We start from the raw sequence: 23,772 nt of genomic DNA, 5'->3' as shown, positions 1-23,772 counted from the left end.
AAAATCTTAGTTCAATTTACAGATATTTGCTTTTGTTTTAGGCATAAACTCACTAGAATTCAAATCTTTGTTTTCTTTCACAAGTAATATATTTTGATTTAAGGATGTTTAGATATTTGTATCGGTAAACAAACAGAAATACTGTGGAAGATATTCATTTTCGCAGTACATGCAACATTTAATGCCATGACTTTATGAATTTAAGACTTTATGCTCTGATTTAATATATTTTAAAAAGGCCTTAATTTGTGGAAGGGTGAAATAAGACCTTTTTAACTGTAGAAACCCTACTGGCCATATAAAAAACAGGCTGAGCAGAAAACTAAATGCTGTTTATAAAACATTTATTCATGTTTAAATCATTTACATGGAATAATCAAATCAATCATTTATCCATAATCAAACCATCCAAATACCCCAAAAAAGAAAATCATAAGATGAAATAACAGACACTGTAGGCTTTACAAACGTGATCCAAAAACGGATGTTTTCATGTTTTAACAGCCGTGTCTCTGGATCTGTAGATGACGCCTCTGCTCTTCAGCTCTCGCACCACACCTGAGACACAAAACACAACATCAACCTCCGAAAATACACAACGTCCTTCACTTACAGTCATGAGAGAGCCATTCTGCTGAGCCACTAACCTGGAGGCAACCGACCCGTTACCGTTACTGCATAGACTCCTGGCTTGAAGTTACCTGAGAAAGACATGCACGCTGTTACTGAGCTGAATAATGACACTATTGCCTTCTGGAAATCTGCTTTATAGCTGAACTTGACGTCGTTTCATAACTGATGAAAAAACATTCACACTTATTTTCCCGTTTATTAATGTGAAGTGGCGTTGAAACTCTCTGTATTGTGTAAAGGTGTTATATAAGTAAATGTAAAGGGAGAAATGTGTGAGGTAACTCCATCTGAACACCTCCCAGGTAAAGTGCACTCAAATACTCACCGATTCTTTGCCATTTTGCCACCCAACTGTCCTCTGGGCTCATCATAGCAATAACCCTATAATGAAGACACATCACACATTAGAGCTCAAATAAAATCCAACATACATGTGTGTGTGTTTTAAAAGAAATGGACAGTCTATGAGTTTTGACACACATAACTTGGCAAACCAGTGTAATTCTCTTTCCTACGCTGTATGGATTACTGTAATGGTGCTTTTTACGAGTGAAGAACAGCTCTGACAAGAAACAACACGAGGGAGAGTAAATGATGACCTGGTTTACTCTGGAGTGAATTCTCTCTATAACTGTAAGAAATATCATTACGTACCCATCAAAAGAAGAGCTTGTGCATTCATAAACCATCTCTCGATTGCCCTTCATCTGCAGATATGATTCACAGTTGTCACATCCGTCGTACTCGAACTGATCAATGGTCTGAAATCAGAGAAGAGGAGAGATGATATCAGTCAAATAGATTTACAAGTATATTCCCTTGCAAATATTTACCACAGTAAACAAACTGTTCTATTGTTTTATAAGGTTGTTACTGTAATACCTACGACTGCATCTAATAATATGATGTACATTGTTTAACTAAGAAGTAGAATGATGTTAAACACACACACACACACACACACACACACACACACACAGTTATATTCATAACATGGTATTTCTATGTCCAAAAACATTATCGTGATACGACAGAGAAAGCCTGTCCATAGAGTTGTATGCCAACGTAATATTGTGCGATATTAATCAGCTCTGAATATCGAAATATGTAAATATATCAATAATGAAAGCATCGGTTTTGATTCGAGTCTTGTTTACCTTGACAAGAGAGCACAGCAGACACGCTCTCAAATGACGCAGATCTTTCGGGACAGTCTCCAGAGACATTCCTGTTGCTTTGATAAAAGATACTTGAAATTAAACACCAAAAAAAAATCTTTATAGATGCCTCGAAACAACGAGTCGCTAACCAGAACCTCACACTCGGCGCCGCTTAATGACGTCACTGCCGCGCGCCGCTCGACCGTCTTATGAAATATTATTTATTTATTTTTTATTATATAATTGAGTGGAATGTTACTTTTATTCAAATATTCTGTAGGTATATGTTTGTGACCAGTGAGCTGCATTACCAACCCCATTCCAATAAGAACGCAAAATAAGAGTTTCACGATGGAATGGAATTAATAATTCGCATTAATAGAAACACAAAGTCTATTTATTCCATGATGGGTTATTTCCCTAAATATTCCATGACAGTTCAAAATATTTTTCGAACAAAAGCAATTTTAGAGGGTAAATGTAAACGAACTGTGCAAAATAAGAGTCTCATAATGGAATGGAAATCTAATGAATAAACCCCAACGCCTATTAGCACTAAAATGTTTTTGTTTGTAATATACCATGACGTTTCAAAATTAGTTCTGAAGCAATTTTAGACGACTGTAAACAAACTGTACTGATCACAACAACTCGCGTGCGCTTAGAGGTCACGTGAGCCTCGTTCTGATGCGGTTTAAATGTGTTCTATATGTGAACGCGCATAGCGGTTTAAATGTGTTCTATATGTGAACGCGCATAATGGTTTAAATGTGTTCTATATGTGAACGCGCATAACGGTTTAAATGTGTTCTATATGTGAACGCGCATAACGGCTCCAGTAACGGCTGTGGTAGAAGATAGTAAATATAAAGACACGTAAACACTTTAATTAATCGATTTTCATTAACAAAGATTCATATATTTTGATGCTATACAGGTATTGTGCTCTGTTATGATCACAAATGTTATGATTCTAATGATCTGTTCAATCTAAGATGTTTGTTAAAAAAAGTAATAATGTGTTGAAGTTGTTATTAAATGTTTAGATTGACTTTTAGCGATGTTTATGTTATTTCCATCATCTGCAGGTCATTATTTGATTTGACTATCATGGATGTGGAGTTTGATAAGTCTCTTCTCAGAGTCCACATAAACTACAATAACTTCCCGGCTAAGTTATGGCGTTTGATAAACAATCCCCAAAACGACTCGGTCTTCTGGAGCCCAAATGGAGAGAGTGTGACTGTCGACCAGCAGCGGTTTGAGGACGAACTGCTGTCACCGGTCAAACAAGACGATAAACTGTTCAAGACCACCAACTTCACCAGCTTCATCCGCCAGCTCAACCTCTACGGCTTCCGGAAGGTTTATGACAGGTCCTTCAAGGACAGACGCCGCAACCTGCACCACTTCCACAATCCCTTCTTCAAACAGGGTCGGCCAGAGCTGCTGGTCCACATGAAGAGGCTCACGATCAGTAACAAAGCCAAGATGCAGGCCGGAGAGGAGGTGACCTGTCGCCCCCCGCGCCGAAACCATCAGCAGTCTCAACACAACACTACAGATGCCAAGAGAGGCCAGTTTAACTTTCATATGCTAGATTGAACGTGTCCTCAAAAAGACACGTGATTTGAGGAATCATGCATGTCTGGATGACCTTCTTTAAAATGCAATTGTAATCAGTTACAGTTAATGAGAAAAAATGTGTAAATTACAGTTACTTATGAAAATGTTAACGATTACAATGGGGGATACATCTGAATTTTCTCACACACGCAGATTTAACTGATTTCTTTCTTTCGTTATTTGATCTCAAGAACAGTATCGTAGCTATTAAATGGTTTCTTGTTATGATTTTAACTCTGTATTTAACCTCAGATTGATCTCAAAGCTAAAAGAGGTGCTAAAGTCTGATTTTGTGGCTTTCAATTCAATTATTATAATCTGATTTTAAGTGATGAAGGATTGCGCCGTAAGGTTAACCCTGCTTGCTTATATAATTTCAAATGGTTAAGTTGAAAACGTAGGAAATTTAGAAAAGTAATAAAAAAAAGTAATCAGTTACATTGCTTTAATAAAGTAACTTTACTCGACTATTACATTTTAAATAGGGTAACTTGAAATCTGTAACCTATTGCATTTCCAGACTAACCTTCCTAACACTGTATCGGCTTTAATGGCTAATAGAGTATGGAGGGAAAAATCACCTTAATATTATTCAGAGCAAAAATACGCAGTTAATGCTGATTTATGATATATGGCCAAAAGGTAAGATGAAATTCTGATGCTTATAATGTAAATCAATTAGATTTTTAAAACAGTACAGCAGATACTTATATAAAATGATATAAATATCAGTCATCACTCTATATTTCCAATAATATATCTTAGTAAAACGAGATTGAAATGATCCAATGCAATGCAATCCAACGATGATTGAAATAAGCACGATGATCATATATGATTTGCTTTTCTAAAAACATGATGTATGAATAATCAAGTACAGCTCAGCTGCTTCAGTCCAGTAAGAGTTCATCTGGAAATATTACCAACAATATCAAAGTTATTATGTTTACTTTATAAAATCAGTAAAGATTTCACAGCAAAAAGATGTGTGCGTGAGGCTGTTTGGGGAAATCTGTCCAAAACGTAATACAAATATTAATTTGTATTATATATATATATATTTAAATGTCAGCCTTTAGTGACAATGGCTTAGTTCATAGTTCAAAAGTATTTAATTGGGTCTAAATACAATTATTATAGTGAAAGCTTAAGTTTTATTATAAATAATAGTTATTTTTATCTGTTTTTTTCTCTCCCCATACAACACAAAAAGAGTTATCAAGTCAATTCCACTTTTTTTCCCCCCTATAAGCTCAGTTGCAGTTTTGCTTGGTTCATTATAAAAATGTATTTTATATCAGGATTTGACTTTGGCCCTCATGCACACTTAACATGAAATGACACCTCTAGACTGTCTTAGGAAGAAGTGCCAGAACCGTCAACTCAAAAAACTGGCTTTTTGTAGCTTTTTAAATCTTTCAGTGGTCTATACACTTCTCTAAAGCTCCTTTATACTTGCTTCTCAGGTTTTGCAGACCCAAATCAGCACTTTGGTGCTGTATCCCATCAGCAGATGGGGTCTGACCGAAGCCCGATCCCTCTGCGCTCCTGGATCTTTCCTTACAGTGATGTGCCTCCCTTCTACTCTAACAAAGGCATCCCGGTTTCTGTCATCCACCTCAATCCGTACAACACTCCTCACAGGATCCAGTCCGGTCCTGGTGCTCAGTTTCCACAGGAGCCTAAATATATACCTCATCAGCTGTCCTATCCGCCTGGATTTTACTCGCCAGGTGCTGACTTACTTTATCCTACAGTGCATTAGATTAATTCATTAAATAAAGCTATGGTTAAAAATGTTGCAAATAGTATTTTCAGTGTATTCCACAGGAAAAGGACTCACTATAGTGTTTGAGAAGAAATCTCCACAGTGTCTCAAACTTTGCTCAGATTTGCAGAGATACCAACGTCCACCTTTTAAAAGGAGAATCTTCTGACAAAAACCTGTTACTGTTGCGTTTCTATGTGCCTATGAACGTTTTGTTCTACGTTTGTTTGTTTGTCTTGCTCTCAGTAGTTTGTCAGTGTTGCACTGCTGGTTTTATTGAAGCAGATCGAGCAGGTGCAGATCAAACACCTCTGCCATATTCACATTATGCTTATTACCCGGTGAGAAACATTACACAGTTCATATGTTGCATATATTTCTGATGCTTCCTAATCATAAATAACTATGAATGAATCTCACAAACCTGTACATTTTACTCTCTCTTTCTCTCTCTCTCTATATATATATACAGTGCCCTCCAAAAGTATTGGAACAGTAAGGCCAATTCCTTTATTTTTGCTGTAGACTGAAAACATTTGGGTTTGGCATAAAAAGATGAATATGAGATGAGAGATTAACATTTCAGCCTTTATTTACAGGTACTTTCATCTGGATCTGATATACAATTTAGAAGATAGCACCTTTTGTTTGAACCCACCCATTTTTCATGTGAGCAAAAGTATTGGAACAGATAGAATTAACATATATTAAAGTGAAAAAGATTTAATATTTAGTTGCAAATCCTTTGCTTCCAATAACTGCATCAAGCCTGTGACCAATTGACATCACCAAACTTTTGCATTCTTCTTTTGTGATGCTTTTCCAGGTTTTCAGCGCAGCCTCTTTCAGTTTTGGGGGGTTACTCCCTTCAGTCTCTTCTTTAGCAGGTAAAGTGCATACTCTACAGGGTTTAAGTGGAGATTGACTTGGCCAGTCTAAAACCTTCCACTTCTTGCCCCTGATGAACTCCTTTGTTGTTTTGGCACTATGTTTTGGGTCATTATCTTGCTGCATGATGAAGGATCTCACAATCAGTTTGGATGCATCTTTCTGTAAATTGTCTGACAAAATATTTCTGTAGACTTCTGAGTTAATTTTGCTGCTGCCATCATGTGTTACATCATTAATGAAGATTAATGAGCCTGTCCCAGAAGAAGCGACGAAAGCCCAAGCCATTACATTACTTGTGTAATGTGTACTATAATGTACACCTGTGTACACTGTGTTTCAGATGAGCTTGTATGTTTGGGATCATGAGCAGATCCTTTCTTTCTCCAAACTTTAGCCTTTCCATCACTTTGGTCCATAAAATCAGTCCATAAAACCTTGTCCCAGAATTTTTGAGGCTCGTCTCCTATTCTTCTTGCTAATGAGTGGTTTGCATCTTCTGGTGTAGCTGCTGTACTTTTGTTCATGAAGTCTTCTGCGAACAGTAGATTGTGATCCCTTCACTCCTGCCCTCTGGAGGTAGTTGCTGATGTCACTAACAGTTGTTTTAGGGTCTTTCTTTACAGCTGTCACAATGTTTCTGTCATCAACTGCAGATGTTTTCCTTGATCTACCCGTTTGAGGTGTTACTTAGTACACCAGTGGTTTCTTTCTTCCTCAGGAGATTCCAAATGGTTGTATTTGCTATTGCCAGTGTTTGTGCAATGCTTTGATTGATTTTTCATCTTCTCTCAGCTTCACAATTGCTAGTTTTTCACCCATAGACACCTCTCTGGTTTTCATGTTGGTTACACGTCTAACTAAGTATAAATGCAGTCTGCACGGATCTGAAACTGAGCGCAGACATTCAGTGCTATTTATTGTTTGAATAATCAATTAATAGGACACACCAGGGCAACAAAACACACCTGTCAGTCACATGTTCCAATACTTTGGTAACATGAAAAATGGGTGGGTTCAAACAAAAGGTGCTATCTTCTAAGTTGTGTATCAGAGCCAGATGTAAATACCTGTAAATAAAAGCTGAAATGTTAATCTCTCATCTCATATTCATCTTTTGATGTCAAACCCAAATGTTTACAATCTACAGCAAAAATAAAGGAATTGGCCTTACTGTTCCAATACTTATGGAGGGCACTGTATATATATATATATATATATATATATATATATATATATATATATATATATATGTGTGTGTGTCTGTGTGTGAACATAGAATATAAACATTGAAGTATTTGACTTATTTACTTAGTTTTGTTGCTCTATATACTGTGTGGATAGATAGATAGACAGACAGACAAACAGACAGACATAGATTTATATATTTTATACTATATCAACACTTTAAAGAATTTTATTCTCATTATTCTAGCAGAACTATTCACTGAGCCACCATCACAACAGCATTCAAACCGCAAACTGGCCCGCACACGTTACGCCTGAGTCTCAGCGGGCCGACGTGAACCTCGACAGGGTGTTCCAGATGGTGGATGAGTTCCAGGGTTTGCCCAATGTCCACGTAGTGCGAGTGGGCACCCCTGTGAACGGTCAGCACACCTCCAGCCCATCTCTCTGCACTCTACCTGCTGCCTCTAAACCTGACCCCGACAGTCCTCAGAGCTCCAGGGCAGACACTGCGGCATCCAGTCCTGTGAGAGACGAGCGTCGCTTTGCCATGGCCAGCAGTGTGGGAGCTCAGTACATCAAACTGGAGTCTGAGGGACACGATGTTGAGAAGCAAGGAGCCAGCCAACTCAAAGAAGATGATTCAGCATCCCCAGAGGCCTCAGAAAAGGTCAAAAGATGCTGGTATCATTTTAGTTGTTTAGTTGTTTTACAGTACCTAAAGATACAGTATGTCTCACAAACTATAAAGACTACTTAAATTAAAACTGAGCCTTCGTGGAATGATGCTATAACTCAATACTCTGTAATCAGGCTGCTACAGATCAGAAAGTGACCCAGGAAAGCATCAGAAACTGACAACAGAGCAAGACTCACTACAGCTATTCTTGGTAGGACAGTTCAGATTATATCACACCCTTGAATTATGTTTTTGCACAATCATTCTTTTTTTTTTTATTATAACTTTTTATAACTTTATGGTTGTTATGATCCACAGATGACAGGCAGGATTCATCAGCATATGCAAAAGACAAGCATCACAAAGCTATTAATTAAGTATTATTATCAGTTATGTAAGTTATTTACAGTATTTAAAAAATTGTATGAACTATTTAAGAACGTTTTGAAGATTTGAAGTAGTGTTAAGTTAATATTGCTTGCTGTTTTTAAGCCTTTAATGTTAATAGTATTTATGCTAAATACACACACTTTAAATATCTACAGTGAATGTGATATTATTTATCTTATATATATTCTTATATTATTTATCTTATATCCTATATATATTTCAGTATTTGTAAACATCAGTATGTATATAATTTTTTAAATGTAGCACAAGAGTGAAAGTCAGATTTTAATAGCACTGAATGAACTGATTTGTTTTCAGCTTTTCTGAATTTGAATAAATGCAAAGCAAGTGAATTCCCTGATAAAAAGCGTACTGTTTGTTTTATGTTGTTTTGACTGCTCAGATAATTACATTTGTTATAATCTGATAATTATATTATAAACCAGCTCAAGTCATGAGAAAATGTCCAGTATAAATCCTCATTTCGGATATTTTTTTTTTAAATGACTTATTTATAATTTGACTAAAAGTAATTATATTTTGCAGCTGAAGTATGTTACTGTGATATTTAGTTTAATTAACTTTTTCTGTCCAACAAATTGTAGTCACTCAATTTGACTACAAATACTTCCATTTAATTCTTTCTGTTTGCTTTAAATCAACATCCCTAAAAAGACAAATCCAAAATACTATTTTTCAACATTTAATTTTGATTTTAAAGGAGTAGTTCATTCAAAAGTCTAAATTTGCAGAAAAGTTATTCGCCTTCATTGGATTATGCACTCGATTTTATTTGGAAGCAATGGTCTGAAGTTAAAAATGTCTTAATGATGGATTTGATTTTTAAAAACATGCACCTTTTGGTTTCTCAAGATGTTAATTGATGAACTGGAGTGGTGTGGATTATTTGTGAATTATTGTGATGTATTTATCAGCTGTTTGGACTCTCATTCTGACGGCACCCATTCACTGCAGAGTTTTGGAGATTTGGAGAAATGTAGTATTCCATCAGTTGCTCATTGATCTGTTCCAGTTATTATGAAGCTTACATTGTTATACTGATTATTATATCCTCCTTTAGAAATCAGTTTTGGCATCCAGCATCGTTCTGTAATTCAGATTTTTCTCCAGTGATGTCAGCTAGAGGGCGCAGTGTGAGTGTCTGGTGTGAGTGTGTGTGAGTTCACGCGTTTAATGGGTCGGAACAGTCCTGCTCCACCCTCGCTGACAGTCAGCAGGTACACACACACACACACACACACACGCTCGCTCAACTTTAAACTTCTCCAGCGTTCCTGCTGTTCGGATCAACAACACTGAGGCTTCGGGACTGCGCGTGCGGATTCTACACTTGAAGTGTCTGGATTTCTCGACATGGATCTGTGGAAATGTAATCTGAGTCGAACAGGTTTGTGAAGTTTTAATTCATTTAGGAACATGGAAACGATTGTTCAGAAACGGCTCTCTCCTGATCTCTCCCGCAAAGTTCTTGTTTTATCTGGATAATTTTTATTTTTTTTCCCGTCGCAATTTTTTATGTCGGACCTGATGGGAAACGTTTCCAGGCGTTCACAGTGGGATTGTGATGCGTGTTTGATCAGAGTGGAATAACTGAGACATTGTTGCATTATTGATGGATACGGTGATTCTGCTACAACCTGTTACATTCTGGAATGTTTGGAATCCTTTGAAGTGGACGCGGCGCACCGCACAATAATGGAGTCATTATGACGTCACGTTATCAATCACGACGCGCGGGAATCCACGGGGGAATCTGTAATATTATCGATCCGACTCTTTTTGTCGTTTAAATCCATGCTCGCGCCAGGAGTCTGTCCGCTGTCAATCACCCTGTCCCTCTGTCAATCACGCTCTGTCAGTGATACGGGCCAGTCCCCAACTAAAGTTCCATTGAATTGCTTGTAATATTCTTTTATTTCAAATCTCAACCCTGCAGAGCTTATAAAACTATCCACTCTAAAAGCCACTGGGTTTTTGGACAGTTTCAGGGACCTCTAAGGATTTTCCTGTCTATTATCTGAGCTCTGATTGGACGGATAGCGCATTATGTATGGCCGGGGCCCGCCGCTGCATCCAGGACAATGAGGGTTCCTGTGCAGCATTTGGCCGGGCTCTGGCCGTGGCTGCTCATGGCTGCCTCACAGGTGGCGTTGGGCCACACAGGCCTGGAACTAGCCGCTGCAGTGGAGTCCGAACGCTCCGCACCCAGAGCCACGATCAAGGTGTCGCTGCTGAAGCAGGAGCCCACCAGCAAGCCCATCACCCTAGAAGGGGTGTTCGCCGGGGGCAGCGCAGGCTATGCTGAAGGGAAACTGATGCAGGTAAGAGCTAGAAGGTGTTTTCAGGCTTCTTTCAGTCATGCATTGGACTGATGTTCTTTGTTGGCATCTTCGTGGATTTTTCCATTCCACAAAAGGTTCATTGTAGTGGAAAAAGGTTCTTTAGACTAATATAATATTCTTTATGCTGGGAAAAATTGTTCAGGAAACTGTTCACTGTAAGATTCTTGAACTGGAAGTTCTGCATTACTGCGAAATCCCCTTTTAGAGTCTAGGTAAGGACATGGGATCTGTAAGAAAACACAGCTGTGTATCTCATGCATCTTTGCTCTTGGAAGCTTTAACTGGCAGACATTGGTATCAAAACATGTTTGGACTCTTAAGCAACACTTAAAACTCTCTGAATGTCAATGCATTAGATGTTAGATCAAAGCAAGTGTTCATTGTAAAGAAACGGCACAAGCACACCGTCACATTCTCTTTATTTTGGACTATTATTTTTCATTTTGTTGCCACTGTAGATGTTTCGTCATAGTACCAGAAACACCAACAACTCTTTACACGATCCTCTTCAGTCTTGGAAGTTTTTACTGGTAGTGACCCTAAAAAGTATTTGGTCACTTCAATGAATGTCAGTACATTGGATATTAGATCAAAGCAAAGTGTCATTTATTGTAAAGAAACGACACAAGTGCAATCACATTGTTAATTTTGGGCTATTATTTTTGAATTTTGGTGCCACTGTAGATGTTTTGTCATGCAATATCAGAAAACAATTCTTTGCATGATCATCTTTGCTTTTGGAGGTTTTAACAGACAAATGCTCTAAAAGTGTTTGGACTGTTAAGCAACTTTTAAAACCGTCTGAATGTCAATGCATTCGCATTGTCAAAGCAAGTGTCAATTATTGTAAAGAAACCGCATATGCCTGCTCTTCTAACAAAACATTTAGCAAATTAAAAATGCATTAATGTTCTGTATATTTTGGAATATTATTTTACATTTTTGGGCCACAAGACATGTCATATAGTACCAGAAACACCAACAATCCTTTGGAAGCTTCAACTTGCAGATAGTGAATGTAAAAATGTCTGAATGTCATTGCATTAGATATAAGATGAAAAGCAAGTGTCCTTTATTGGAAATAAACAGCACAAACATGCTCTTTTAGTGAAACATTTGGCAAATTACATTCGGTTTATTTTGGAATATTATTTGAAATATTTGTGCCACAATACATGTCTATAGTACCAGAAAGACCAAGAATTCTTTGCCTGATCATCTTTGATCTCGGAAGCTTTTACTGGCAGACAGTCACTTAAAACAGTCTGAATGTTTTGTGTTAGATCAAAGCAAGTGGCATTTATTGTCACTCTTCTTCCAAAACATTTGGCAGAATAAATGCAATCACATTCTGTTTATTTCAGGCTATTATTCTTAATAACTTTGTGGTCACTATACCAGAAACAGTCTTTCACCAGTCTTTGCTGATGGCGTAGAAGTCTACAGCACTAATGTTGCGTCTCATCCGAGATCTGTTGTCGTCTCGCTTGCAGAATCGCTCACCTGGGAAGCCATCAAATGCATCTGTGTGAGAGCCAAGAGCTGCCCGGTTCTTATTGGAGCTGATAGATTTGTGGTTTTGTAAAGCGTTAGGTCTGTTCTCTGAGGCCATACTGCCAGATGTTCGGGCTTTGAAGGCTGCGAGTTCTGCCGTTCTCTGCGAGAGCCGTCCCGATCAAGCCAGAGGGGATGCACTCTCTGTAAATGGATCTTGAAAGCCTTTATCCCTGTGGGAAAGAGTTATTGCATCATAAAAATAAACTAAAACTGATTTCTTGATGTTTCTGGAGTTGTATTTTATTTGCAAAACACATTTTGCTTTCCTGTTCTGTTGCAAGTTTGAACTAGATTTTTGCTTTATCTGAAGAAAGTGTGCCTGCCTTTGCAAAACGTGCTGTGTTGTGGGTGGTTGCTAAGGTGTTCTGAGTGGTTATTCGGTGGTTTCTTACCATTTCAAGCGAAGAAAGTCCACTCTCAAGTCTCTGTGATTATTCTGGTCTCTCTTCAGAGTTTATCGAGGCTGTTTTATCAAAATCACAAACGCTTTTAGGTGTTATTCATGCAGCCGGTAACTAGTATCTACATGCAGAATGTAAATTGTAATTGCAAGCCCGTGCAAAAGAACATTGTGGGTTTGTAAGTCAAAGGTTGAAGGTTTTGTGAACTGTGGAGTCACTGAAGGCAGCAGTTGTTATTGAGCGAGTGCTTTGCATTGGTTAAAAAACATCTGCTTCTATGTGTATAGCTAATTATCAGAAAGATAATGCATGCATGTGTGTCTGATTTACAGAAGTCTCTTGCTTACAGAGAGCGTGTCGCACAGACAGATGCTTTTTGTTGCAGCGCCAACCTGTTGCAACAGGCCTGGCTTGCTTTGGCGTATTGTCCTCCTGCATAATGTTCCCTTCCTCTAGGGGACAAAGTGATAGAAGCAGGTGGGGGTAGGGGGAAGTTTCTATCTTTTCTTCCCTCACTTTTTCCTTTGCCCAGACCGCATGAATTCAACATTACAGCTTTTATCTGCTGCTGGGAAGAATGATATTGAGTGATCTGCTGTATAGCGTGTTTGTATGCTGTGCATCAAATTATGGAGTGCACTAGAGGTGGATGAAAAAGCTTCAATTATGTCTCTAGATTTGGCATTTTGACAATTATTTGAGATATAAATCTGGATATTCATATATATATTTGCTTTTTGGTCCATGGTTGCCATTTAAATCCAAACTGTGTAATATAAGAAGTAAAATATAGTAAAAATCTAGTTAAAATAATGCAACATACTGCACCAAGGAAGAATATAGTTTTTTCTCTTTTTTTTTTTTTTTTTTCCTAAAGCTAAATACGTTTTTTTCTATATGTTTTGCTTATAACTTTTTAATTTTGTCCATTGTTTTAAATTAAAAATGTTTAATATTACAAGTACAATACATTAAAAACTAAAAACCAAAATGATATACTTTTTTTCTTTTTCTCTTTTTATTATCTTTTAATAAATATCTTTCAGATCTCAATTTTTTTTTTAGTTTTCTATTGTTTCTATTTAACCTCAAAATGTTTAAAATAACAAGTAAAACACAAAAAAATCAAGACACGTTTTCCACGACATTTTGCTCTAAATAAACACATGGAATAATATTTACAATATTTTATCTAGATATGGTTTTCCTAAAATTATATTTTCTTCTATTTATCTTTCATTAAATAACTGGAAATTTATATTTAATTGTGATTTTTTTTTTAAAGTAAAATACAGAAAAATATCTATTTAAAAAAAATCAAGGCATGTTTTCCTCAGTGATTTTCACCAAATGAACAGAAGGAAGAATATTAACCATATTTTTATTCTAAATGTTCTTTTTCTAAAACACTGTATTTTTTCTGTCTTTTAATAAATAGAAAATTCTTCATGTAGTGGTGATGTTATAACAAAAGGTTAAAATCAAGCTTGATTCACAGAAATGAATCAAACTTAAATTATGATGTTCACCGTTATATTTGTAGTCCAATGCATGGTGAGCATTGAATATCGCCCGGGCCTACCGTCCACGGTTAATTTGCCTCCGTATTAAACTCCAAAGTAAGCGAGGTGAAGCAACAGCCTGGCTCTCTAGTTAAGTGTGCTGGATTAGTGCTTTTCCAGGCGTGTCTGCCTCGGCTGTCCTCGGGCGGCTCTGAATTTGCCGCGTTGAGGATGACAGCCAGTTTTCATAACCGCCAGTAATTACACATCTCCCATCCCATTTGATCTTCCTAAGCATGTTGTTTCTCCAGGCCACAGGTTGGTGAGTGGCGCTACCCAAATTTGACTGGCTTTTCTGGGCCGGTCGGCAGATCACAGGCAGAACAAAACAAGATCAGACATGATGGTGGTGGAAATGTTTTATTTAAGGAGAAAAGGCCTCTCGGCGCTGCCACTGGTCTTTAATGGAGGCTGATCATACGTGCTCTGTTTATTTTGCATTACAAATGTGCAGTTTGATTTGACACAAGTGGTACCTTTTGCTGTTTAAACCAAAGATATATTATATTTTTTCTTAACTTTAAAAAAAAAAAAAACCATCAAAGTGCTACTCCAACAAAGCAATGCAGCGACCCCAAAATATATTTAAACGTAGAATAAATACTCTAAACATGGAAGATTGTTTCCACTACAGGATTTGAAAAAAGGTTATGACTTTCTCACAAATCAGACGTTTTTTTTTTTTTTTTAAAGTGATCATAATTTTTTTTAATTTTGATGAAACAAAACAGTTGTGAGAGAAAAAGTCGCAATTATCTTTATTTCGTTGCGGAAACAACTGTATTTCAAGGAAAAAATCCCAAATTATGAGATTAAGTCCCATATACCTTTTCATATTTAAATGTCAAAATGTCTTTGCATTCAATTAAAAACATCAAATAATTTATTGTAAAGAAGACGCACAAGCACACTTTACAAGTGATACAATCTAATGCAAAGTGGCCAGGTATTTTTTGGACTGCCATTGCTGAGGGATGAATTTATTTCCATATGTTTGACTCTTGCAGTGGCTATGAGAGTCAGTTTGATCCTCTGGTGGGTCAATTAAACGATGCTAACCCGGTTTAAAGAGCGCGCTTTCCTTCTGAGTCTATTAGATTAGTTTCTTCCTTCTTTCCTCCCGGTTTGTTAGGCGCTTTGTGGCGGAGAGTTCAGCTTAACCTTTGTAAACGCTCACAAAGGGCCGTATCAGGTTATACTGACTGAAGCGACTGATCTGAGATCAGATCCTCTTACCTGCAGAAGTGCTGGGTGGCATGATGGGTGAAATGAGCTCGGCAGAGATTTTGCTCTTCTGCTTATATTGCAGTTAATATCCTTTCAAAGGGGAAGACATTGAGTTTTTTATTTCAGAAAGGACAATTGGTCAAAAGGGACCATAAAGACATTTCTAATGTTACAAAAGATTTCTGTTTCAAATAAATGTTCTTTCTGTTCATCAAAGAATCCTGAAAAATCCTGAATCACAATTTCCACAAAAATATGATGCAGCACAACGGTGTTCAACATTGATAATAATCAGAAATGTTTCTTGAGCAGCAAATCAGCATATTAGCATGATTTCTGAAGGATCATGTGACACATTAATTACAAAGAAATGCAAGTAACGCATTGAATTAATTCTAAACTTTTGAAGTAGAAAAACTTCAGTAACCTTTGTTTTAACTTCAAAAAATAATTTACAGTAAAAGCAAAAAAATACAGTATGGGTAGGGATGTCATTGCTAACTAAAGCTATTTAAAAAAATCCTTTAACTGAAATAAAACCAAAATGAAATTCAACTTTAAATGGAAAACTTAAAAAAAAAAAAAAAAAAATGTGCTGAAAAATGTTTAGAAATGCTGCCTTGGCAACAAATAATTATAAATACTATATATAATATATATATATAAAATATACTATATATATATATATATATATAAAATTAAGTAAATAAATCATGACAAAATTACTAAAACTTAATCTAAAATTTAAATATAAACTGAAAATTCAACTTTGCATCACAGAAATAAATTACATTTTACAATTCAAATAGAAAACAGATATTTTAAATTGCAACAGCATTTATTACTGTTTTCTCTGTATTGTCAAATAAATGCAGCCTTGCTGAGCAGAAGAGACTTGTTTCAAAAACAAGTCTTACAGACCCCATACGTTTGAATGATAATGTGTATATGTACATTTTTGTACAGTATATGCATATGTTTTCATTCCATCTTCAGTAAAAATAACTACGCATGATGTGTGATCTGATGGAAAGAGCAGCCCGGCTCTCACCTAACCTTTACTGTCATCAGCCGATCTGCAAACTGACCTCATTTTTCTCATGTGACCTCTACAGAAATGGCTTATTGGATTACGACGAGCGTGACAGCAGATGTTGGAATTAGCCGAGCAAACACCCTCGACGTCTTGGCAGCCTCGTGTCTATCGTGTAACTCTCCACTTTTCTTCTAAATAATCTGCTGACCTGTCTGATCTCTCAGGAGGACGGATGATAGGGAGGCCGGGATGGATGCGTTAATGGAGTGCGAGATCAAAGCGCTAGGTTGAAAACGCCAGTCTAGATGATTAAAAAGGAGCTTGTTTACTCTGCGCTTCCCCTCATTCAGGCGGGTTTCCTGTCTATATTTCCCTCTTGGAAACTGATAACAGTACAGGCCGTCCGTCCCGACCTGTTGATGTTTGTCTTCCAGCCTGCAAATTGAAAGCTTTTGCTTTGCTCCTGATGTTTCTTTCATATAAAAAAGACCTCAGGAATCTCTCATGTGTCTCCTCTCGAGTTTCAGAAGAGATATCGGCATAAACGCAAACATTTCTTTTCAGGTTCTCCCAAGATCAAATGATCTGTGCTGAAAAAAAAAATAAAAGGAAGAAACAATTTTGACCCAGAAATTACAAAGATATGTCCAGCAACACATTGAATGTAAAATGTAGAAAAACTGAAATAGTATTTTTTTTGTAAAACACAATTAATTAAAAGTTTTAAAAATGTTTTATTATTTTTTTTATTTATTTTTATGTGAGTAGTGATGTTTTTTTATCTTAACTTAAACTATTAAAATAATTTTCTTTAATTGAAATAAAATGAAAATAACAAATGTAAACAGTAGAAATACTGAAAAACTGAAATAAAGTTTGTGCTGAAGTACTAACATTACTAACACTAATAAATAAAAATCAATTAAAAGTGTATAGGATATACAAAAATATTTAATGTTTTTAATATGAATGAATTCTATAATAGTATTTAAATAATGTGACTATTTTTAAATATTTATAAATTCGATAATAGTGTATAAATAATAATTAAAATGACCGGATCTGAGTTTCTGTTGACATTAATGTGGTGTAGAAACAATTTTCACTCAGAAATAGCTACATTTCACAATTAAATAAAATTGAAACAAGAAATATTAACTTAAATTAAAAAAAATAAATATTGAAACATTTAGAAATGCTGCCTTGCCAACTAACTGACAAGTTTAAGTAAACAAATAAATTACTGAAACTTAAAATAAAAAATAAAAAAATCAATTAAAGATCTATAAAATTAAAAATATTTAATAAAATATTAGAAATGACAACATTATAACACACATAAATAAAATGAAAATATTAAAAATATTATTCAATTCTATAATAGTATCAAAATAATAAATTATTTGTAAACTCTATAATAGTATATAAATAATACTAAAGTAACACTGGATCTGGGTTGCTGTCCACATTAATTTTAGCTTTTAATATGAGCTCTTTATACTTACTGAATATCAACTATTGACTCATTTTTTCTCCTCAGGAATTGTTGAAGTATATGAGTAAATGTCCTGAGCAACATCTGAGCTATTACATTTGCTCTGCATGATCTGATATTGATCATAAGTTTATTAACTAATTGTTTCTGGTCCTGATTTGCATTCTGAACACAGAAGCACAATACGAGTTACTACCACGTGTCTGGACTTTATAACAGTTACATCAGTAATGCGAGTGAATGCAAACCACATTCCCTGTGCTTTCTGCAACATCATTCGCCCTAAAATTAGCCCCTGCGTGTGCCAGTGCTTTTGCTAACGGTTAGCGATTTGTTGGACATTGTATTGAAGGCTAGCGGATGTTACAGGCTGCTGCGGGACATGATTGGGGTCACCGTACCGTCGCCGCTGCTCGAATCAAACAGGGCCAATCAGATTACACGCTTTTATGGCCCACTAATAGCTTGTTGTTTCCTTCGTGTCATTGTGGAATTCTCGATGATTTGAATGAAGACGAAAGCAACAGGAAGCTTTTTCTGGAGCGACGGAAGGGACTCTGGACCTGTCATTATGAAGCTGATTAAAGTGTGCATGTCCCGAGTGGAGATTTCACGAAAGATTGGCCTGTGGTGGCTTTGAACTACCTGTAATAGCCTGATTAATCCTCTTGACTCTTGCGTAAATCCATATTAAAACACTATGAATATGATAATCCCTCATTTAACTCTCTGATAGGCTTTTCACTAGTGATATATACACTCAACCGTGTGTTTGTGTTTGTTTACCTCCAGATTATAGAGAGAGTCCTCATGTGATTTCAAAACTCTGACTTTTTCTGCTGTGGAACACAAAAGAAGATATTTTGAAGAATGCTGGTTGTCAAATGTTTTTAGGTTCCATTGACTTTCATAGTATGTAAAAAAAAAAAATACTGAAGTCAATGGGAACCGAAACAGATTTGGAATTGCATGAGGGTGCGTAAACGATGACAGAATTTAAATTTTTTGGGGGGTGGACTGTCCCTTTAAGGCCACTTTTAACTCTGGTTTAAGTATTTCACACTTTTACATTTTGGTTTGCTCTTATCTATTGGTTTTTAATCTTTACATGCCAGTTTCAATAGTGGTCTTCTAATGTAATTGTCAAGGCTGATATATCGACTGATATTTGCTATTTTTTAATTATCGCCATAGAACAGGTTTTCTGTTTGGCTGATACAGTGGGGAAAAAATTATGATCCCCTGCTGATTTTGTACGTTTGCCCACTGACAAATGATCAGTCTATAATTTTAATGGTTTATTTGAACAGTGAGAGACAGAATAACAACAAAAAAATCCAGAAAAACGCATTTCAAAAAAGTTAGAAATTGATTTGCATTTTAATGAGTCAAATAATTATTTGACCCCTTCGCAAAACATGACTTAGTGCTTGGTGTCAAAACCCTTGTTGGCAATCACAGAGGTCAGACGTTTCTTGTAGTTGGCCACCAGGTTTGCACACATCTCAGGAGGGATTTTGTCCCACTCCTCTTTGCAGATCCTCTCCAAGTCATTAAGGTTTCGAGACTGACGTTTGGCAACTCAAACCTTCAGCTCCCTCCACAGATTTTCTATGGGATTAAGGTCTGGAGACTGGCTAGGCCACTCTCCTTTGATGCGGTGCAGTTGTCCTGTCCCCTTAGCAGAAAAACACCCCCAAAGCATAATTTTTCCACCTCCATGTTTGACGGTGGGGATGGTGTTCTTGGGGTCATAGGTGAGTTGAGTTGATGCCAAAGAGCTGGATTTTGGTCTCATCTGACCACAACACTTTCACCCAGTTCTCCTCTGAATCATTGGCAAACTTCAGACGGGCTGTACATGTGCTTTCTTGAGCAGGGGGACCTTGCGGGCTCTGCAGGATTTCAGTACTTCACAGCGTAGTGCGTTTCTAATTGTTTTCTCGGTGACTATGGTCCCAGCTGCCTTGAGATCATTGACAAGATCCTCCTGTGTAGTTCTGGGCTGATTCCTCAGCGTTCTTAGGATCATTGAAACTCTACGAGGTGAGATCTTGCATGGAGCCCCAGTCCGAGGGAGATTGACAGTTATTTTGTGTTTCTTCCATTTGCGAATAATCGCACCAACTGTTGTCACCTTCTCACCAAGCTGCTTGACGATGATCTTGTAGCCCATTCCATCCTTGTGTAGGTCTACAATCTTGTCCCTGACATCCTTGGACAGCTCTTTGGTCTTGGTCATAGTGGAGAGTTGGGAATCTGATTGATTGATTGCTTCTGTGAACAGGTGTCTTTTATACAGGTAACAAGCTGTGACTCCCTTTAAGAGAGTGCTCCTAATCTCAGCTCCTTACCTGTAGAAAAGACACCTGGGAGCCAGGAATCTTGCTGATTGATAGGGGATCAAATACTTATTTGACTCATTAAAATGCAAATCAATTCATAACTTTTTTTGAAATGTGTTTTTCTGTATTTTTTGTTATGTCTCACTGTTCAAATAAACCTACTATTAAAATTATAGACCGATCATTTCTTTGTCAGTGGGCAAACATACAAAATCAGCAGGGGATGAAATAATTTTATTTCCCCACTGTATGTGTGAAGTGGGGCTTTTATTTTGACAGCACTGAACAGCAGCACACAGACAATGAAAATGAAACATTTTTTTGCTGCAGTTAAATGAGCAATTATGCCTGAAAAAAGTTTTTTTTGCTGTAGACAGGAGCAGTGAGCTCAGCGTTTCCATCAGCAGGTGTCTGTCTGTTCCTTTACATATATATCAGCGAGTCTTTGAATCGTTTATAGGGGGAATTTCCAATCACTAACCCTTGACTGTGATCTTGAAGATTTTTCCTCGTGCTTTTATAGTTTCCATGCACAGGCCTTTTTTATGTAGTCTTCATGCAGCAGCTCCGTTTCGACAGCTTTTTTAATGGGTGGTACTTTTGAAGAGGGTTGAATGCATGGAAAGGATGCATCTTCTCAGAGAGGGTTTTATCGTGTTGACGTCGTGCTTTAGCTCACTGTCTAACAGTAACTGTCAGCGTGCTGAATGCTCTCGGAGAAGATGCGTGTGGAAGTTCACGTCCTTCAAAGCGCCTCCGTCATCAAAGCAGTGCTTCTGTAACATTCACCAGCTTCAACAGTAAATTTCACTCAATTACTGTCAGACTGTCAGTCGTTTTGCTCTGAGCGCTGCTGCGGTTGTTGCTGAGAACTCTGAAATAAAAGATTATTGTTATTCAGCCTATTTATTTCTTGGAAGTATTGAAGGACTGCACTCAGCAACTGTTTATTTAGTGCTAATAAACGCATCTGATGATGTCTGGTGGACAAGATGATGCTTAGCCAGCCTAATTACACAGGACTTCCTTAAGACAGACTAGTCAACTAGTGATGAGAGATTTTTATCTAGTAAATGGCTAAATTCTCAAATCCTGCATCTTTCCTATTTAGTTCTGCATGTGTTTTGTGTCCCACAATATTAGGATGTAGGGCTGCAAAAAAAAAAATTTGAATATTCGTTGAATTTAAAATAAAAATCCACATTCGAATGCAAAAACGCTGCAGTTGAATTTTAAATGTGTGTTCTTGTTTTTTTTTATCCATTTCAAATGTTGACTACTGTATACATTCCATGTGGATATATTTAAACAATGTTAGAATACGGTTTATGGTTGCTAGGGTGTTGCTAAGGTGTTCTCAGTAGATTTTAGTGCATTGCTATGCAGTTGCAGAGTATTCTGGGTGGCATTTTACTGATTTGAGCGCCTCTAAAGTATCTGTGATTTTTCTGGTCTGTAGATGTGAAGCTGGTTCCTATGGAAGTTCCCACTGAATAAAAAAATAAAAAAAGGTTATTGTGTCTTTTTAGCTTACATTTCGGACTTTTTTCACAGAACTGTGAGATATAAACTCTCAATGGCGAGTTGTAAAGTCAGAATTATAATTTATAAAGTTATAATTGCTAGATAAAACTCTCAATTCTGACTCTTTTTTTTCTCTCAATTCTTGTGGAAGCTGTTATTAATTTCTTCTCAGGATGAATAGAACATTTATTTCAAAGCATTTATTTGAAAACTTTTGTAACTTTTTGTAAATGTCATTTAATGTACCTTTTGATCAATTTAATGCTGGATAAAAGTATTTAAAATCTTACCGACCCCAAATTTTCAAACAGTAGTGTGTGTGTCCTGGTTTAGTTAGCTAGGTAAGTGTGTGTGTGTGTGTGTGTGTGTGTGTGTGTGTGTGTAATAGAGGGCTGAAGTGGAGGGGATGCATGGCAAAGCTCTTAAAGTCACTGGACCGCGGTCTCTTGTTTTAGTCATTAGAAGAGAAAGGAATGCTGGGATGTATTTGTGTCTGTCAGTGGCATGTTATACAACACATTCCTCTGGAGTTTTCAGGCAAACAGTCTCTTAGAGAGGCTCCATCAGCCCTGCGTCGCATTACACACACCATACACACAGCAAACATCAGTGTGGGCTAAACATGCTAATGGGCTTTTGTTTATCCCAGGTCATTTTTAACTGTGGCTTCATGTAATCCCATCAGTCTTTATATGTTAGTTATTCATGCTGTATGACTTTTGGTACCACAATTTCAGGTTAGATATGTGTGTAATCTTGATTTAATTGGGGGTTAAAGTAATCAGTCATTATTTGGTGTTCCAAACGTATGCTTGTCATAAAGTGAATTCATAGTGATCGTGTCTGTCAGGCTAATAACTGACTAATGGAGAAGCGATTAGTCAGCAGAAAAGGGTCAATACCTCGTATCTGTTTCTGTCGTTTAGATTATTTGCTGCTAGGTAGGATTATTTTGTTTACTATCAATTTGTTTTTTTACTTTCATTATCATTTGTATTTTGATTGTCATTAGAATATTAGCCACTCATCGACTAAGAAGAAGCTCATCTAATACAACCATAAAGTAAGGCAGTAATTTTGTTTGGTAAGGTAAAAACTCTATATATGAAGGTGTGCACTGTATATAATTTCCCGATTCACCACAACAAATGTAAACGCCAGATATGTTATTTCATATATTTGATTGTGATGTTTTTGGAACATGACAGCATCCATCATCATTCACTTTGATTATATGACATTATATGTGTTCCACAGATGAAAGACAGACAGTTTTGAACAACATGAGGGTGAATAAATCATTTTTAATGTACAATTAAACTTAAAAGGTCAGTAAGATTTTAAAAAGAGTCTCTTCTGCTCACCAAATTTACATTTTGTGCAAAAATATAGCAAAAACAGTAATATTGTGATTATTATTATTTTTTTTACAATTTTAAGAGGTTTTTTATGTGAATATATAGCAAAGTGTAATTTATTTTTGTAATCAAATCTGAATTTTCAGCATCAATACTCCAGTATTCAGGGTCACATGATCCTTCAGAAATCATTCTAATATGCTGATGTGCTGCTCAAGATATAGTTCTGATGGTTAACAATGTTGAAAACAATTAATAATAATACATTGTTTGCAGGATTCTTTGATGAAAAGAGCAGGATTTATTTGAAATAGAAATGTTTTGTAACATTATAAATGCCTTTACTGTCACTTGCATCCTTCCTGAATAAAAATATAGTGGTGTGCATAAGCAATATTTTGCAGCAGAGCCCAGTATTAGAAGCGTCTGCATGTAATATTTCACTCCCAGTTTTCCACAGTCAGGCTTTGTTTGAGTTCATCCTCATGTGTCCAGCAGTGTTTCAGGATCTCCGACTGTAATGAATGATAATTGTCAGTCTTCAGCCTAGCTGATGAGATTCAGATGTGGGC

At 36.6% G+C, this 23,772-nt stretch overlaps 3 protein-coding genes across 3 annotated transcripts in view; 2 read left to right on the top strand and 1 right to left on the bottom strand.

The window, feature by feature from the left end:
* Positions 1 to 328: 328 nt before the first annotated feature.
* On the bottom strand, positions 329 to 1,979 carry supt4h1 (SPT4 homolog, DSIF elongation factor subunit). Its single transcript, XM_079416219.1, has 5 exons — positions 1,791 to 1,979; positions 1,288 to 1,394; positions 959 to 1,014; positions 648 to 701; positions 329 to 558 (listed from the first exon to the last, which is right to left on the bottom strand). The coding sequence occupies exons 1-5, from the start codon at positions 1,857 to 1,859 to the stop codon at positions 491 to 493; spliced, it is 354 nt and encodes a 117-aa protein (XP_079272345.1). The 5' UTR covers positions 1,860 to 1,979; the 3' UTR covers positions 329 to 490.
* Positions 1,980 to 2,432: 453 nt separating this feature from the next.
* hsf5 (heat shock transcription factor family member 5) lies at positions 2,433 to 8,121 on the top strand (the record flags this gene model as incomplete). Its single annotated transcript, XM_079417804.1, has 6 exons — positions 2,433 to 2,730; positions 2,882 to 3,369; positions 4,886 to 5,152; positions 5,434 to 5,528; positions 7,511 to 7,933; positions 8,077 to 8,121. The coding sequence occupies exons 1-6, from the start codon at positions 2,720 to 2,722 to the stop codon at positions 8,119 to 8,121; spliced, it is 1,329 nt and encodes a 442-aa protein (XP_079273930.1). The 5' UTR covers positions 2,433 to 2,719.
* A 2,218-nt stretch (positions 8,122 to 10,339) lies between these two features.
* The window catches only part of LOC306870393 (E3 ubiquitin-protein ligase RNF43-like), a 107,258-nt gene continuing 93,825 nt past the window's right edge, over positions 10,340 to 23,772 (top strand). Inside the window, exon 1 of the mRNA XM_079417630.1 lies at positions 10,340 to 10,674. Coding sequence (XP_079273756.1) covers positions 10,435 to 10,674 — 240 coding nt within the window. The 5' untranslated portion in view covers positions 10,340 to 10,434. The remainder of the gene's footprint in view (positions 10,675 to 23,772) is intronic.

This window comes from Barbus barbus (assembly GCF_936440315.1).
Source record: "Barbus barbus genome assembly, chromosome: 5".
Taxonomy (NCBI): domain Eukaryota; kingdom Metazoa; phylum Chordata; class Actinopteri; order Cypriniformes; family Cyprinidae; genus Barbus; species Barbus barbus.
The sequence above is the reverse complement of the archived record's forward strand: the minus strand, read 5'-3'. Positions and strand labels throughout refer to the sequence as shown.